At 39.8% G+C, this 13437-nt stretch overlaps 1 protein-coding gene across 2 annotated transcripts in view; it reads right to left on the bottom strand.

Annotated features, from left to right (window-relative positions):
* Positions 1-7910: 7910 nt before the first annotated feature.
* LOC122543134 (secreted frizzled-related protein 1-like) overlaps positions 7911-13437 on the bottom strand; it is a 109008-nt gene continuing 103481 nt past the window's right edge. For both annotated transcript variants that reach the window (XM_043681482.1, XM_043681483.1), the window contains exon 3: positions 7911-8236. In XM_043681482.1, the coding sequence (XP_043537417.1) occupies positions 7911-8236 (326 nt within the window). The remainder of the gene's footprint in view (positions 8237-13437) is intronic.

Raw genomic sequence — 13437 nt, forward strand, 5'->3', positions numbered from 1 at the left:
GTTAGATGAGGAGACTAGGACCCGTGGACACAGCCTTAGAATTAGAGGGGGTCATTTCAGAACAGAAATGCGGAGATATTTCTTCAGCCAGAGAGTGGTGGGCCTGTGGTATTCATTGCCACGGAGTGCAGTGGAAGCTGGGATGCTAAATGTCTTCAAGGCCGAGATTGATAGATTCTTGTTGTCTCGAGGAATTAAGGGCTACGGGGAGAACGCTGGTAAGTGGAGCTGAAATGCGCATCAGCCATGATTGAATGGCGGAGTGGACTCGATGGGCCGAATGGCCTTACTTCCACTCCTATGTCTTATGGTCTTATTAAAGCCAGTGAAATTGATGACATACAAGGAAGTTGTGTGAATTTAGCAACTTTCAAATGGCAAAAACACAATGGAGGGTATCAGTGTGAAGGCAAAATTTTGTCTCTGTTTAACGGTTGCACTTTCCAACTGTATCATGGAGAGATATATCAATGACAAGTAGGATGGTAAAGATGAGTACAAGAAGGATATCGTGTTAGTGACAGAAGAGTCTCTAACAGCAGCTGATGAAGTCAGGCTGTTCTCCTGCTCTTCAGATGCTGCCTGACCTGCTGTGCTTTTCCAGCACCCACTCTCGACTAAGTCGGCTGATGCTTGAATATCGTATGTAAGCAACCACCCTCAACTTTGGCATAAGTCCTGAAATATGCATGAAGAAGTATTTTCATTGCCAGCAACAATTCATGCTTTTGTTCCTTTCTAGTAAATCAACTTCAGAAAAAATCAATAGTTTCAGGGCAGCCAATGACAAATAGTTTTGTAATCCTAATATGCTCTGTTAGTGGGCAACAAGGGCAAATGTGAGGTAACAATTCTACAAACCAGAGTCCTTGCTGACAGCCCTGCTACTTCTCAACAGGGGATAAAGGGAGAGCACAAAGAGAATCATACATCCTTCTTTGCTGATTCAAAGCCCGTAAGTCCTGAGAATCTGAGATTGGATTTCAGCTTGCTGCTTGAGCAAAATTACATATAAGCCATTCAAACCTTTGAGCCTGCTCTGCCATGCATTAAGATTATGGCTAGTCTGATTGTAACCTCAAATCAACTCTCCCCTATCCCTGATTGGAAGTGCCTTGGTTGTGTCCTGATTTGATACTCAGATTGCAACCAAGTGCTCAATTCGGTTTTATTCTTTCTGCTCGTTAGAGCAGTTGACTCAACTGAACATCCTGTTAGGCCAGTTCAGAGAGTAGTTAAAAAGCAAAACAGCTACTTCAGGTACTCAAGTTACATATAGGCCAGACCAGGTAAGCATGGCAGGTTTCCATTCCTGTGATGCAATCCCACAGTATTACCAAGAATTTTCCTGAAACCAGCTTCTTATTCCAACTTCCCTGCTCTCCTCATTTTGGTGACCTAATCACCTTCAGTAATTGATCAGTGTTGAGGCCATCTAATTTTGTAAAAAAATGGGTCTAATTGCCTCTTTTCCATTTCATGTTTATAACTCATTGGCTGCTTTCCAATTATATGCTATCTGACAGTAAAGCCTGAAAATGATTTCCATGACCTTTCATTGTCACACATAAATAACACAAGTAATTACTGTTCTGCTGCATGCTGATGTTACATAATGAGTGAAAAACATTGCTATCTACATGACAGTTATTTCACATTTCTTCGAACAATTACAACTTATGTTGTTGAATTGTTCCAATGAAAGTGTTTATTCAGAAAAATAGTCTCCAAAATTGGCATGCTACAGGGAATTTGCAATTTTTTGTTAATGTCTGCTATGGAGAAAATGCAATTGTGTATGCTATCACATTGCACAGTTGGAAGAATTTTCTTATGCTTTCCCCCCCCATGCTTAATGAAAACCTGCTGTGCTGTCTGACACATTGAATAAGTACCCTAAGTCAGGCTTTGAAGTGTGTCTTTTGCAGTTTTAATTTTTTAAGAAGTCTAGAAATATATGCTTCAGCAAATTATTGCTTGCTATTAATTGTGCCAGCAACAATTCATGTTTTTGTTGTTTTCTAGTAAATCAACTTAAGAAAAAACAATGGTTTCAGGGCAGCCAATGACAAATAGTTTTGTAATTCCAATATGCTCTGTTAGTGGGCAACAAGGGCAAATGTGTGGTAACAATTCTGCAAACCAAAGTCCTTGCTGACAGCCCTGCTACTTCTCAACAGGGGATAAAGGGAGAGCACAAAGAGAATCATGCATCCTTCTTTGCTGATTCAAAACCCATAAGTCCTGAGAATTTGAGAGTAGATTTCAGCTTGCTGCTTGAGCAAAATTACATATAAGCCATTCAAACCTTTGAGCCTGCCCCGCCATGCATTTAGATTATGGCTAGTCGGATTGTAACCTCAAATCAACTCTCCTCTATCCCTGATAACCTTTCCCATCCTTACTTAACAAGAAGCTATCCATCTTGACCGAAGAAATATTCAGGGGCTCCACTTCTACCACCTTTTCAGAAGAAAGATCCAAAGACTGATGACATTCTGAGAGAAAAAAGTGTTGCCTCATTTCTGTTTTGAACCAGCAATGCTTGATTTTTAAATCAAGTGATCCCTTCATTTTAAATTCTCCCATAGGAGGAAACATCCTTTCTGCATTTAGACTGTCAAGCTTCCTCAGGTTCGTAGATGTTTCAATCGAGCCATCTCTGACCATTCTAAGCACCAGTGGATACAAGCCTTGCCTATACTAAGTAAAAGACAATGCCCCCCACCCTGGCTTTCATTCCTGATATTTGTGGAGTAAACCTTCTCTGATCTGCCTTCACACATTTACAACTTCCTTATATAGGAGTAACAATTCTTTGCACAGTCCTTCAGATGTGATCTCATATTTACATGCCAACTTTTCACAGCTTATTAATTTAAAGTTAGAAGCATAAAAGTAGGAGCAGGAGTAGACCATTCAGCTCTTTGAGCCTGCTATGCCATCCAACATGATCAACAAACACCAAAATGTTGCATTTAGCTCCCTCATCCAGGTCATTCATGTTGAATGAATGAACAACTGAGGCTCAAGCAGTTATCCTTGCAGTACCCCTAGGTCAACTGCCTGACACTTGGATAAAGATCTATTTATTTCCATTGTGTCCAGTCTGTCAAACAATTCTCAATCCATGCCAATATATTATCCCCACTGTGTGCTTTACCTTTTCCCATTCACCTCTTATGTTGGATCTTATTAAATGGGAGGCACGGTGGCACTGCTGCATCACAGTGCCAGAGACCCGGGTTCAATTCCCGTCTCAGGCGACTGACTGTGTGGAGTTTGCACATTCTCCCTGTGTCTGCGTGGGGTTTCCTCCGGGCGCTCCGGTTTCCTCCCACAGTCCAAAAATGTGCAGGTCAGGTAAATTGGCCATGCTAAATTGCCTGTAGTGTTAGGTGTAGGGGAATGGGTCTTGGTGGGTTGTGCTTCGGCGGGTCGGTGTGGACTTGTTGGGCTGAAGGGCCTGTTTCCATACTGTAAGTCATCTAATCTAAAAACCCTCTGAAATTCGTCATACACCACATCTATTTTTATTCTATCAGTTACATCCTCATTTTGTGCTTATTCTTTGCTGTTTATTAGATTCAGACCAAACTTCTCATGTGCCACCTTTCTTTCCACAATTAATTTTTTTTAACAATTTGATATTGTGGTTAACTTTTCCAGTGGGTGGTGTATTATTCTAGTATTATCAAAGTATTCTCTGAACCCTTCCCCACTCTGCATCTCTTCCCTTCTATTTCTGTTTTTTTTTAATACTTGAGATATTTTCAGTTAAAAGAGTAATACATATAGAGCAAAACTAATTAGAAACATTTTATGATTATTTATTCCCCAGTAATGGGATGATGAGATTAACTGCAAGACTCTTCCACCCTGACTGACAGCTACAACCTTGGCCCAAACTGATGTGTGACTGTGAACCTTTCAAGAGTATGGCTCCCCAGTATGATGTTTTATCAACTATGTTGTCAAAAGGCAACAACACAGTTTTGGACCTGGAGTCATGCATTTGGTGGCTGGATCCTGAGTGACTTGGAAGCTCAATCTGCTTCCCTTTTCTCTGTTGAGTGCATATGCGTATTTCAACCTGGCTTGTCTAGGACATTAAGCTACTGGAGCAGGCATCCTCTGCTATGCAAAGCTGAGAACATTTTGATATCACTCAATCAATGCATTTTACATTTTAAGGGTAGGGCTTACATTGTTAATGGTAGAGCCTTGGATAGTGTTGTAGAACAGAGGGACCTAGGGGTTCAGGCACATAATTCTTTTAAGTTTGCGTCACAAAGAGACAGGATGGTTAAAAAGGCATTTGGAATGCTTGCCTTCATCGCTCTGTGCTTTGAGTATAGGAGTTGGTAAATCATGTTGAAGTTGTACATTACATTGATGAGGCCTCTTCTGGAATACTGTGCCTAGTTCTGGTCACCTAATTATAGGAAGGATATTATTAAGCTGGAGAGGGTTCAGAAGAGATTTACCAGGATGTTGCTGGGTATGGAAGGTTTAAATTATAAAGAAAGGCTAGATTGGCTGGGACTTTTTTCGTTGGAGTGCAGGAGGTTGAGAGACCACCTTATATAAGTTTATAAAATAATGAGGGGATACAAAGGGTTAATGGTAGGTGTCTTTTCCCTAGGATGGGAAATATCCTTGGGGTTCTTAAGGTGAAAGAATAGAGATTTAAAAAAGACACTGGGGGGCAGATTTCTTACACAGACAGTGTTTGCATGTGTAATGAACTTCCTGAGAAAGTGGCCAATGTAGATACAATTACAACATTTCAAAGGCATTGGGATAAGTAGACAAATAGGAAAGGTTTGGAGGGCTACGGGCCAGGAACAGACAGGTGGAACTAGTTTAGTATCGGATTATGGTCAGCATGGACTGGTTGGACTGAAGTATCTGTTTCCATGCTGTATGACTTTATTAATATAACTCTGGCATATTTATTGGCTGAAGGTCAATCAAGTGTCAGATACAGAGCCATTTGCTGTGATGACATGCAAAACCCCCCTACCCCATTGTTAGCAACATTGATAACCATTCCACATTGGTGTCCGCCCTGCCAGTATAAGGATTTCTTTCAGCATCAACCCTGCTGCGGGTCCCTAAACCTCCTCCAGTGAATAATAACAACAGTATCATTCAGCTGTACAGCATGAATTCATTTCCCATTGTGAGATGCCTTTCTTTTCCTTCTGTGTTTGTGCTCAGTATTGCATTTGCATGTTGTGTCTTCACATCTTGTTGAAAAATAACTTTTAAAGCAGCAGTTTCAACATGTACAAGGGTAAATGTTTCTTTAGATTGGATTACTACAAAATCAGGAAGTCAATATTAGCTTGTGGCATGTGTAAAATTAAGGAGTTTTTTTTGTTCTAACTTGTTATACCCAGAGGAAAGTAACTCTGGCTGAATTTTGAGATCACATCTGTGAAGTGAACATTGCACACATGTGAGGTAAGTATGAAATGGTGCTTTTGCTTACCTATGTGGGAAGATAGCCTTTTACCTCCCACTTTAATGCTGTGTACATTTGTTTCCTCTTCAGCTGTGTTGAATTGAATGGTTTAAAATGAATATCTCCTTTCCTTCAAATGTCAGACGGAGGATTAAACAACTCTTAACATTTTTGTTCACTACATATGCAATTCATTATTATCAAATTACCCAAAAAAACCAGTTGCTCTGAAAAAAATGTGGATCCACTTAATATGGACATCACTTGATGGAGCAAATGCTTCCATGTGCATATAGACTGGCAATCTGAGGTAAAGGTCTAGTTGTGAAATTACATGATTTCAGGACTGAATTTGCTTGACTCTTTTTCAGGTTGACCAACATTTCTGCAACCGCCTTCCCCTGTCATGTGACTGAAAAGCAAGTTTGTAATTTGCATTTAAATCTTACAGAAATGGTTTTTCATGTACAAACCAGCTTTCTCTTGGTCTATTTCCAACCACGTTGAGGTGTGGCTCTAGTTATCAACCAAGTAGCCACTCCTTGTTATCAAGGGCTATTTGGTTATGTGAGGGAGCACCGCTGCTGAATTATGCACATCACACATTGATCAACAAATGAATATTGCAGGGCAATGACAGTACTTGGATGAGTTTATTTTTGCCCTGATATCTCAGTGCAGAAGAGAGAACATATTTTAGTCCTCTCTCATCTGAACAAGATAGTTAATTTGCCACTATGGTCCTTCCCTTCCAACAGTGTGATCATTTCAGTTCCAAGAGGGCATGCCCTCCTCTAATAGATCCCAGTTCTATCTGAAAACAACCTGATCAGAGATTAACCTAGAGCAACATAAGGTGGGCATGTCCAATTTTCTTGGCATTCTTCTTGGTAGTTCCTGATCTGATGGTCATTTGGCTAAATTTCCAGTTTGGTTATCCTTCTGTGCCTCTGTTCCCACAGATAGATCAACTTTATAAAGAGTAGATTTTGAAATATGAAGCAAAATTCAAATTTTGAACCAATTTATTTTCAAAAAGCAGGTCTAATTACAAGGAACTACAAAGGAAGCAGCTCTTTACTCTGAGCAATTATCCAAACTGTTTGAAATAAGTGAAATAAAGTCAGGTGAAAACAATACTTCTCCAGATACTTTGTCATGGTAGAATGATATATTCACAGTGCAGTCTTTTTTTTAGAACTTTAAATGAGTTGATAACACATTGAAAGAGATGAAAATATATCAGTGTAATACAGAAACACCATTGTACCATTGCTTTACTGAACGCAGGTAAATCTGTAAGAGAAATCATAAATGATTATTAACACACAGAAGACTAAACGCAGGAAATGAAGAAGCTGCTGATATTTGTTCCAGTATAAAATTTGTCTTTTGACAAACACCAACAGCAGTGAAGCTCTACTTTAAAAAGTTTGTAACTGAAAACCTCCCTAACTCATGTCCTCAAATCTACAAAGAACAAAACTTGGTTCTCTCTGAACCTTTTCCTAATTTGTCCATTACACAAGGCTCATCTTTTCCAAATTACTTGTTAATTCTATGTGAACACATTCGAGCTGTTCAAAGCTGTCAGTCTGTAAAGCTGCAGTGCCAGAAGGAAATGGGAGTCTTTGGAAATAGTCCAAGTTCAATACCATATGATGTTCGATGAATCTTTTAAGAAGTTTTTATCTTGCAATTATACCGAGGGAGAAAGTGATGGTCAGATGTTAGTTATAATCTGCAACAGTGAGTGTTTACAGGTCAGCACTTTGGGCAGAAGCCAAGTGGTTTTTTGGCAACTTTGTCTGTACCCAGAATCTTTAAGCAGATCTGAAACTTCCCAGGTAATCAATCACATATATAATCCAACCAAGTGCTCACTAAATAAAATACTCAAATGACTTTTTTTCAAAACTGTGCTCTTATTTCCCTCTTGTGGTTCTTCAAAGATCACGTGGGCATGAGAGATGGGGTCATAAAGGCTGAACAATTTCTGTTATACTCCAAACATCATTTCTAAATTTAAATTCCATCCAATCACACTTTTAAAGGGCCTGAGTAATGACTCCCTTTCTAAAGGTGAAGGTCAAGTTATCATAGCCCAAGAGGATCATAGGACTGCTTGCCCATTAGAGAGGTTTTTATCTGTCTGAACATTGTTGGATGATATTTAATTAGCAGAAAAAACATAGACTTGATCCAAATATCTCCCTTTAAAATTTCTTTCCCTCTCTCTGGCTTAATAGTCTATGCTATTGTACTGATTAACAGAAAGAAATAAAAAATACTTTCATTACACACAGGATCTAAGTAAAAGGGGAAAGTCATAGTTCAAAAGGAATATCCTATTTTATGGAAAAAAATCAGTTTAACTTTTATTTTAAAAATGCATGTGCAAGTTCAACTGCTCTTGATTGATTAAAGACAAGGCAGAACATCATTTGAAGACACCCTGGAATGTGGGACATACATGAGTCTTCATTTTCTTCACAGCTTTTTTGACTTCCTTGCTCTTTTTGTCCCACCTGTGAATAACTGTCAGGAGATTCTGTTTGTTCACCTTACGACCCATAATGAGAAAGTTACTGTTGAGATTGTCTAGCTGGTGGCAAGGGCAGTCGGCCCCATTCTTAATGTACAAGGTCAGCTTCTTCAGGTCCTTTTTCTTGAGTGGTCCCAGTTTCAGAGGCTTTTTCTTCTTCTGTGGAATGATTTTCCGATCTCCATTCTCCTTCTTGACTTCTTTGATCTTCATTTTGAGAGCTTGAATAAAACAGCACAGTGATTAATTAAAGGTGCCAAAAATAGAGACCTTTTATGAATAATGGACAACAAGTCTTGTTCATCTCTCTCCCTCCCATAGCCCAAGACTGTACAGTATTTGTTTTTGTTTTGTGGATCTACTCTCAAAAACATACACTTGAACAGCTGCAATCCTGCAATTGAGCATGTAGTTTTGCCAGAAGAAACCCTAAGGTATTAAATCAGCTTTCTTTCTCACATTGCCATGTTTTCTAACTCTGCCTCAGACATCTTGGAGAGTGGGTAGATTTCAATTTAGATATTATTCCCCATCCCTTTTCATCCAGACAGAGTGAATACACAACTGATGAAATTTAAGACAGCTCGCCATGGTTGAACCTGCTTTGGTTTCAAGTGCATTGAGACTAAAATTTGTCCATGGGTTCCTAACCTTCAAAAGATAGATGTCAGATCTCAGGTTTTCCAAGAAATTGCTAAATACAAGCAAGTTCCTGCAAGTCCTTCACAGGTCAGACAGCATTTGTGAAGACAGATGCACTTGATGTTTTTGGTTGAAGTCACCACCACAAATGTGGCCAGCATGTGAGTATTTCCATTTCTTTCCTTGCTTCAACATTTTGCAGTATTTTTGCTTCTGGCAGTTTGGTTCTGCTGTATTCTAACATGGAGAAGATGATAAAAAACCAAAGCCATGAGATTTGTGCCTCACTGTGTTGTGAATCTGAGCTTGAGAAATACATCCGCCATGTACTACTTGTCATTTGTTTCATAGAATGTCAAATATCATTTGCATTTTCTCTCAAAATTATTCAGAACCTTGTTAACCAATGCATCATGCCTTTCTTATGCCACTTTACTATCACCAGGCACCAGTTTTTCTTTTAAAACCTGGCTATCATTCTCAAACAGAAACTGGAAAAGGAACAGAAACCTTTCAATTCCACAACACAAGGAGGTTCCAACTGCTTTACAATTGAAGACCAAGAAAATGTTTGAGTCAATTCGATAATTAAGGTTCAGCTATAATAAAAGACTGAATGAGTGTTCTCTTGTTGGTGCTGCTGATTGAGAAGGTCGTGTGAGCCATGACCCCAGTGGATTTCTCAATTAGCAGCAGACACCAAATCATCATCAGGGCGATATAGTGCAACAAATTACTTTTGACAAATTATTTCCTCAGTGGAATTCCCAGCAGTTGCTAGACCTCCAGGGAATGGATAATGACTTGAAAGAAGTACTGTGCCCAAGACACTGAGGAGATTAATTAACTTCGGTGAGATAGTTATTGACCAGAAGGACTTTGGAAGCATTGTATTTTCAATTACGTTTATACTACTGCCAGGACTCTGAATTTAGTGACCAGTGGGGTGTTCTGCAGGTGTCTGTTCTCAGACCTCTGCTTTTTGTGATTTTTGTAAATGACTTGGATGAGGAAGTGGAAGGGAAGTTTAGTAAGTTTGTCGATGACACAAAGGTTGGTGGAGTTGTGGAGAGTGTGGAGGTTGCAACAGGACATTGATTGGATGCAAAGATGGGCTGAGAAGTGGCAGATGGAGTTCAACCTGGAAAAGTGTGAAGTAATTCATTTTGGAAGGTTGAATTTGAATACAGAATACAAGGTTAAAGGCAGGGTTATTGGCAGTGTGGAGGAACAGAGGGATCTTGGGTTCCATGTCCATAGATCCCTCTAAGCTGCCACCCAAGCTGATAGGGTTGTTAAGAATATGTATTGTGCGTTGGCTTTCATTAGCGGGGGATTGAGTTTAAGAGGCATGAGGTTATGCTGCAGCTCTATAAAGCCCTAGTTAGACCACACTTGGAATATTGTGTTCAGTTCTGGTCACCTCATTATAGGAAGGATGTGGAAGCTTTTGAGAGGATGCAGAGGAGATCTATCAGGATGCTACCTGGAATGAAGAAAGCTTGCGGGAACTAGGGCTTTTCTCATTGGAGAGAAGAAGGATGAGAGGTGACTTTATAGAGGTGTACAAGATGATGAGAGCCATAGAGTGCATAGCCAGAGACTTTTTCCTCGGGCAGAAATGGCTATAGTGAGAGGGCATATTTTAAGCTGATTGGAGGAAGGTTTAGGGGAGATGTCAGAGGTAGGTTCTTTAAACAGAATGGTGGGTGCATGGAATGCATTGCCAATGGTGGTAGTAGATGAGATACATTAGGGATATTTCAGCAACTCTTGGATAGGCACATTGATGATAGTAAAATGAAAGGTTAGATTACTTACAGTGTGGAAACAGGCCCTTCGGTCCAACAAGTCCACACTGACCCACCGAAGCGCAACCCACCCGGACACATTGCCTACATTTACCCCTTAACCTAACACTATGGGCAATTTAGTATGGCCAATTTACCTGCCCTGCACATTTTTGGATTGTGGGAGAAAACTGGAGCAAACCCATGCAAACACGGGGAGAATGTGCAAACTCCACACAGAGAGTTGCCTAAGGCGGGAATTGAACCTGGGTCTCTGGTGCTGTGAGGCAGCAGTACTAACCACTGTGCCGCCCACGGGTATAGAGGTTAGTTTGATCTTAGAGGAGGATAAAAGATCGGCACAACATTAAAGGCTGAAGGACCTATACTGCACTTTTCTATGTTTTCTCAAAATATGAAACAGAAATTGAGACAAAACAATTCCTGCCAATAAAAATATTGATTGAAGATATAATATTCAATATTTATAGCGATTGAACTTTTTCTGAATGTTGATTGATATGACCCTGAATTCCATCTGCAGATAGGTTATGTTGACTTTTGAAAATGCACTTTCAAGGATTTTTCGATTCACATTTCTTTCATGCACTGGTTAGTTGAAAGAATATCATTTGGTGTGAAATGCTTAAGAAATTAATATATATGCAGGCAGTCCAGACCGAGAAATGACTCTTTTCTCATGATGTAAGTGTTGAAGGCAAGGTTGGCGTTTCATTTCCCATCTCTTGCTGTTCTGTGGATTTGTTGAACTTCTGGTAATATAGACACAATGCAGTGCTGTGGTTGGTCTTGTATTTGGTCAGTTCCCCATCTCCTGAAATTGTGACCCATTCCCTCCTTCACATTTTATTATGTGGTTGTAAAAAGTCATTTTAAAATGTGCATTCCTGCCTTTAATTGTCTGTGGGTTCAGTTTTGACACAATTTCTTCGAAAACTGCTCCTGTCTTCCTGGCAAATCCATCCACCAAGAACAGCTGTATTAGCTCAGCACCAAAGTTTCAAACATTGTCTTTACATTTTCTCAATACCATTTATGAAAGCAAAACAAAAGTTTAATGCAAGCAGTGAAACAATTGCATTCATGGTCCAATTATCATTGATCATGCTCTTCTTCATTTCAAAATAAGCCAAGATATTGATGCTTTGGATTGATGCTCTTCTGCCTCACAGCACCAGAGACCCAGGTTCAATTCCCACCTCGGGCAACTGTCTGTGTGGAGTTTGCACATTCTCCCCATGTCTGTGTGGGTTTCCTCCCACAATCCAAAAATGCTAAATTGCCTGTAGTATTAGGTGTAGGGGAATGGGTCGGTGGGGGGGGGCGGGGGGGAGTGGCGGTGGGTCGGTGTGGACTTGTTGGGCCGAAAGGCCTGTTTCCACTCTGCAAGTAATCTAATCTAAAGAAATGCTGTTATCCTCCTACCACAACTAAATAGAGAGAACATCATTGCAGGAATTTCTCAGGGCCATATCTGAGGCCCAGTTATCTTCAGCTGCTTCACTAATGAGCTTCCCCCATTTCAGCAGTCAGGGGTGAAATTGTTTACTGATAATTATAACTTTCAATTTGCCAGTTCTCAGATAATGAACCATTTCATACTCTCACAGGGCAAAACCGAGATAACTTCACATTGAACAAATTAGGGGAATTAATTTGGGTGCCACACAAATGCCAGGCAATAAGCATTTCCACGAATTTAAACACCTGGAATGTTGAAACAAACACAGAAAATACTGAAGAATGCAAGCTCAGTGTTTTGCAAACAACCTTTGCCTTCTGAAAGGCAGATAGCTAAGATCAATAAATACTGGCTTTTCCACTGTCCCCCATGTCCCAAGAATGATTAAAAAGACATACTGAGTTCAAGCTGAATACCTTAGGTCAGGATGGAGTTTGCAGCCACTGATCCTTATTTGACTTATTTTGGATGTTGTTCCATTTACTTTAAGTTGGTTGATGCCACAATCAAGAAACATAGGAACAGAAGTAGGCCACTCAGCCCCTCAAACCTGTTCTGCCATTGAATGAGATCATGGCTGATCCATGGCCAAACTCCATAAACCTGGCTTTGTCCCACTTTGTTTAATACCTTTGCTTAACAAAAATGTTTATACCTCAGATTTAAAATGAACATATGACATTAACAAACATATCGACTTGGACCTCATTTACCAACCTCTCAGAAAAAGTGATGTCACCCACCACAACAGGCCAAGACACATAAATAGCAAGCTGGACAGAACATCAGCGCTTCACTGGAGGCTCACTGATGATGTTACCTAGCATGCCGATGAAACATCTGAGATCAAATTGATCAGCTCAATGAGCAAACTTGCAACCGGAAACAGTTTATCTTTACCAGTCCTGTGTATTCCTGTATTGGATCTTGTTCATCACCAGACTTATCAATTTTTTTTGGAATATTGGCTACTGTTCAGGTTTTAATGGAGAAATATTTTGCTTGATTCTTTAACAGTCTGAAAAGCTGACTCTTAGAAATATTTACATATTGTCAGAATTGCATGTCGTTGTTCAGGTTTGCCATGGTTGGTGCTTTAGATAATTTCACAACTTTTTTTTTAACTGACTTTGTTGGACATGTTAAGTTTTTGGGTGCTCCCTAGACGTTTGTATGTAGGCTTGTCACCTGTGAATAAATGAACTCTTGGAGGTTATATGACTTTTCCTTATACTTTAGCCATTGTTAGCTAATGTATCCAGCCTTGTGATGCACTGCCTTTGTCTGCCAGATGTAAAGCAAAAAGACTCATTACCCCATTGAATGAAGCTTGATTGACAGCCAAACACCATTTTCCACCATTTTTAGGTGTTTTCAAATTTGCGATTGAGAAATCAAAGAAAATGATTTTAAAATGTCATTTTTAATATCCTGGTCCTTTTCATTCTGGTGATAGAGCTTCAATTCCTGGCAGCCTCCAGGCTAGTCATGTAGGGGTGGCAACCAT

The sequence above is a fragment of the Chiloscyllium plagiosum genome, chromosome 42 (genome assembly GCF_004010195.1).
Source record: "Chiloscyllium plagiosum isolate BGI_BamShark_2017 chromosome 42, ASM401019v2, whole genome shotgun sequence".
Lineage (NCBI taxonomy): Eukaryota > Metazoa > Chordata > Chondrichthyes > Orectolobiformes > Hemiscylliidae > Chiloscyllium > Chiloscyllium plagiosum.